The 5,357-nt window shown below is 43.7% G+C and overlaps 1 protein-coding gene across 1 annotated transcript; it reads right to left on the reverse strand.

Moving 5' to 3' along the window:
* Nucleotides 1–4,106: 4,106 nt before the first annotated feature.
* MCAT (malonyl CoA:ACP acyltransferase (mitochondrial)) lies at nt 4,107–5,354 on the reverse strand (the record flags this gene model as incomplete). Its single annotated transcript, XM_009586160.1, has 3 exons — nt 4,107–4,529; nt 4,799–5,016; nt 5,306–5,354. Coding segments are annotated over 3 exons (690 nt in total), but the record flags the coding sequence as incomplete, so codon positions are not given.
* Between the last annotated feature and the right edge of the window lie 3 nt (nt 5,355–5,357).

The following is a 5,357-nucleotide window of genomic DNA, read 5'->3' on the forward strand; positions in this document are numbered from 1 at the left end:
AACCCAGTCAAGTTTAAGCAGGTTGAGGAATGTGTTTCCTCTCTTTCGTGAATGGTGCCCAAATCCCATTATGATCCTAACGGCCCAGCTCAAAAAGTTCTTGGGGGGGGAGTGGGGTGGGGTAGGGGGGAGAAAAAAAAAAAGGTTCAACTAGAATGTTTCATTCAACCATTTAATGTTAAAGGACTTTGACATAACTTTGATTGACTTGAAATTCAGAGCAAAAAAAAGAAGGTGTGCGCAGAAGAAGTGATGGCTCCAGCATACCCTGAAAGTTCAAGCAGCAGCAGCACATAGTGCATTTCAAAATGCCCTCAAGATGATTTGCCCTTCAGCAGCAGGTATGCAAGTTTTTCCTAAAGAAGCACAATTAGCGCATCTAGAACCTTAGTCTCACTCAGGCCAAAAGCTGGCCAGCTGAATTGCCCATATAACCAAAAAACAGACCAAAGTTTCATCAGTGAATTGACTGCTCTGTTTAACTTCGTAACAGCAGCATGATAGAAAATATGTTAAAGTTACTGCTTAGTGAAACGTAAAAATTCCCATCAAGAGTCTAATAAACAGTCTATGCATGCAACGTAATAAAAGTACCAACTGCCAAAAATGTGATTCTTTAACACCACAAAATAATTTCAGTTATTTCTAGATAAATAATCTCTATGCACAGGGGACCAATGATAAACGGGAGACTGCCACACTGCCTATTCCGTTTGAGAGCTGCGTGGGATGACTCTGCTTTTTCACACTCATGCAACCAGTAATGTCACGTTTTCACAAGAGAGGGGAACTTCAGCATCTAGCATGTACAGAGCAAAACACAGTCTCAAGGAATATAAAATGGAATCACACCAACGAAGTAAGTGAAACACAAAGCGAACAGACTCCGCAACAAGAATTAGCACAAACTGGAGTACTGCAGCGAGCAGTAATTACCAGGCTCCCCTCTCACCTGCGGAGCTGAGCAAAGAGCCTCTTAGTTAAGGCTCTGCACCGTGACTCAGGAGACCCAAATTTAATTATCTTTTTTTTTTTTTTTTAACTGCACACTTCCTCATGTGACAGAGTTTACGGCATTTGATTTTTTTTTCCACATCCTGCTTCTGCTTGTTCCTAGGTGAAGGAACCGCGCTGACTTCACCCATCTTAAATGTTCAGTTTCCAGAAGCAGAAGGGATAGATGAGTAAGCACATAAAAGAAATGCAGATATCAGTACTGAGATCCAGGATTCTTAATTAATCTGCATGCAGCTCTCCGCCTAGCCACAGACAAGTTTTACAACACGAGACACCCTTCCGCTCATTTACAGCCATACACCAACATGACATCGTGCTGCCAGGCACTACACGAAAGCAAGCCCGGAACGCTCTCGACACAGAGGTATGAAGACCCCCACCACACTTCTTTAGCTGATACAAACTGCGACATCAGCACAAGAGTACGATACCGCTTCTGGTTTTGAAGACATGAGGCTCACTGAGGAGCAGCCTCAGCAACGTGCGGCTTGCCACCTCGGCTTAGGCTCAAATGCTGCACAGAAGAAAAGCAAACACCCGCGCAGTGGCTACGGTTCCTTCTTGCCGCTAATTACACAGGGCCCACAGGAGTGTGATGCTCTCAGGATACAGACGTCCCTTCAGCACTCTGCATCTGGTGAAGGTGCAAAGGTGATCTAATATTCTGCATTTGCAAACAGAGATTTTTAGCATGCTTCTCCCAAAGAGCTTTTATTCCAGGCAAAGCGTGCAACAAAGTGAAATAAGGGGGAAAAAAAAATTATGGTAAGAACAATACGAATAGAAAACAGGTCTCTCAAATTTCCACAAAAAAAGTTGAATAATTAAAAAAAAAAGTCCAGAAACTATAAAGCAGTATACTAAAACCAAAATTAGTGCCACCAACCTGCCATGCTCAGTTCCAACTATCATAAAAGCTGGTTTCAAAGTCACTAAGTTGCGTTTGGTCTTAAAAGATGTAGGCAGAAACTTCTAACACAGCACATAATTCAGCGTTTAATAATACAAATGGGATTCAGTTGAGATGTTCTAACTATCTAGCGATAACTTTGGCATGGTTTATTGAATAATTAACACCTTACCTGTAACATAGGAGCCTTCACTGAAATAATTTTCTTTACAGCAATCCCAACCCTTAACTGGCAGCCTCTAATAGTCCAATAGCTGACAAATTCTTCTGTATTTTACTAATAGTTAATGTTTACACATGCCACAAGTGGAATTTGTACCGCAAAGGTAGGCTCAGCTGCCAATTTCAGTTCACAAAAGAACTATTCAATAATACACTCCACTAAGCAATCATAATTGAGGCTAGTGTTTTAAAATTCACTTTCCCTTTCAGAGACGTGATATTATGATATGATAAATACTATAATTGGAATTTATTCCGCATTTCATAATAAATTACTGAAGATGTGCGTGGTCATTTAAGTAATATATCCTAATTTTTTTCCTATGTATCTGTTAAATATACCATTAAAATACCAAAAATAAAAAGAAAAAAAAGCTAGAATTCAGTTGAAGCTTCAGGTCACACTGTAATATGCACAACCTTTCTCTGCTTGTTTGTACCTGATCCCCTAGCAAATACTGTTCTCTCATACTTCCTAAAGCTTTCGGTACCCCTTACAGACAAAGAGCAAACAAAGCAAGCATACACTTTCTGCGCACCCTGCGGGTATCTTGCACAGGCAGCACGATGTTGTAACACGACTGTACCTATTTTCATAAGCCTGAAAAGTTTTCATAAGCCTGAAAAGTTTTCATAAGTTGGTTACAGAATCCAAATCCAGGGATTTGGTGCTAAAGCCGTTCCGAGTGCCACCTCGGGCACTGCAGGCACCGAGGGAAGGTGCTGGAGGCCGCGGGTGCTCTCCCCGCAGCCAGCCAGCCCAGGGACCTGCCACCAGCCCTCACCCATCCAACGACAGTCGGTGCCGACAAGGGAACTGGGAAGCTCTTTCCAGGAGGGCTCAGGACAACCCGCTACTCTCCAGCTCCTCTCCTGCTTTCGGAAAATGTACAAGCTGGCAAAAGACAGTCAAAAATACCGAGACAACCAAAATACCAGCATTCAAATCCTCCCCCCTGGTACTCTGTTACCACAGGGTTCACCCTGTCCAAAGGTGCCCCCAAAAAGATCTTTCCACAGCTTTTCCAGCGCTGCTGTTTTCTGCTCTGTCAAGAAAAGTCATCCAAAGGGCCAGTTCAGCCTATGCAGCCTCAGAGGCTCGGTCAGGGACGACAAAAGCCCTGCACCTCTGGGGAGGTCGGGAATTTTGGTAAGCTGCTTCACTCAGCGAAACATTCCTTCTCCCTTTGGTAACTTAGCACAATCGACGCGGCACTGGACAATCGAAGGGAAAATTACTTCCATCCATTACTCATAGGCCAGTAATCATGCACTCCACAGCATTAAAAACACCAAGAAAAGCTTTATAGTTTATTTATAGTTTAACCTTAAGAAAATCGTGTTCCTAATAACATCTTCTGCCGTACCCGGCTGCTACCTGGCAATACAGACACAAAAGAATTTTACACAGATGAACTTCCCACAAGTCAGTCGAGTTAGAAAACAGGAACATCAACATACTGAAAGCTGTACCAACTGGATGGCTCCTCTAAACGCACTCTCAAGCCCAGTGCAGAGCCCTCCACAACCCAGAGCCAACAGCCCGGTTCTATCCCCGTATCCACGCAGAAGATCCCTGCACCAGACAGCCAAAGCTACCGACTTTAACCTGAACCCATGCTCCCAACAACAAACAAACAAAAAAAACCACCAAAAAAAAAAGAAAAAAAAAAAAAGAGAGGGAAAGTTGCTTGCAGGACTGAGGCCAAACAGGCAGCTATTTGGCATGTTTATTGGCAGTTTTGCAGTCCCGACACAGAGGGAAGAGCCAGACTTTGCTCTCCCCTTCCACACCAGAGGCACACAGGGAAGGAAAACGCTCACTGCGATTACGCGCACAGTGCTCTTTTCATCATGAGAAGCCATGAATGTTTAAGACTTCCTCTTTTGGGAGCACAAGGTTATTTTTAAATTAGGCAGAAAAAACAAGTTGCGTGGATTTTTCTCAAAAGGCTACTTAGGTCTCTGCTGCTTCCTCATCTTCCAGAGCATCTACATGGTTATATTGTTTCCAGGCCTTTAAATTACATTTTTTGAGAACGGCTCCTAGTTGCTTCCCGGGCCCCACTTCGTACGTGTAAGGAAATTCTGTTCCTTGTTTTCTTTCGTATACAGAATGCATGGTCTGTTCCCACATAACAGGTGAAACCACCTGCTTCACTAACAGCTTCTGAATGTGCTTTGAGTGCATGTACTTTTTGCCATCAACATTGGAATAGACACAGACCAGTGGTTTCTGAATCTCAATCGATTTTAGGACGTCAGCCAATGGCTCTACTGCTGGTTCCATAAGCCTGGTATGAAAAGCCCCACTGACTGGAAGCATTTTTGCACGTGTAAAATAATATTTTCGGGCATTCTCCTGCAAAAACTCCAAAGCCTATAAAAGAGAGAGAGAAGTGAGAGTCTTGCACGACAAAGGTTTACTCAGTCACCCCACAAGAACCACCTCACCAGACTTATCGCGATAAAGGGATTCCTCTCCTTACCCAACAACTGAGCACACGCTGGAAAAAAACCCCACAGATCAAATACTTTTGTTTGGACAAACTGAGGCCGTACATAATTTCCACACAGAAGTGCAAAGCAGAAGTTTTCAAAAATTAAATGTTAAATTCAACTAAAGGGATAGTTATTCTGAAGCAATACCTGTAAGTGTCCTGCAATGACTCTGCTGTCTGGAAACAAATAGTTTGAAATTTCACATACGGGGTTTTCTATACCCAGCAATTCACAGTGTTTACGGGCTTCCAAGCAGGCAAATTTGTAATTTGCCTCTCGCCGACCAATAACCGATAGCATTCCACTGGGGACAGCTTCCGACGCCTTTTGCATGGCTTCGGCACGCACTTTCACCGCATACAGCGCTAAGGAGAAAAACAGAGATGCTCAGTAAATATAAGCCCCGAGAAAACACCGTTAAAGGCGCCTGGCATCTGCGCGCAAGAAAGGGTGGCTGTTTACTCTCATGAAACGTCAATGCTTTTAATGCTGTATTACACATGTTAAAGTGAACAGTGGAAGTAGAAAGTAAAATTTATCCTCTAATAAGAAAACAGGCAGGAGGGAAACAGTGGTAACAGGCGATGCTTTGGAAAAACCACGGGGCGGGGGTGGGAGACCCTGCTTAGGGGGTTCAGCACATTTCCCGGGCACCTTCGGCAAAGCCCAGGGCTCCAGCGAAGACCAGCGCCGCGAACTCCCCCAC

The sequence above is a fragment of the Fulmarus glacialis genome, unplaced genomic scaffold (assembly GCF_000690835.1).
Source record: "Fulmarus glacialis isolate BGI_N327 unplaced genomic scaffold, ASM69083v1 scaffold34589, whole genome shotgun sequence".
Taxonomy (NCBI): domain Eukaryota; kingdom Metazoa; phylum Chordata; class Aves; order Procellariiformes; family Procellariidae; genus Fulmarus; species Fulmarus glacialis.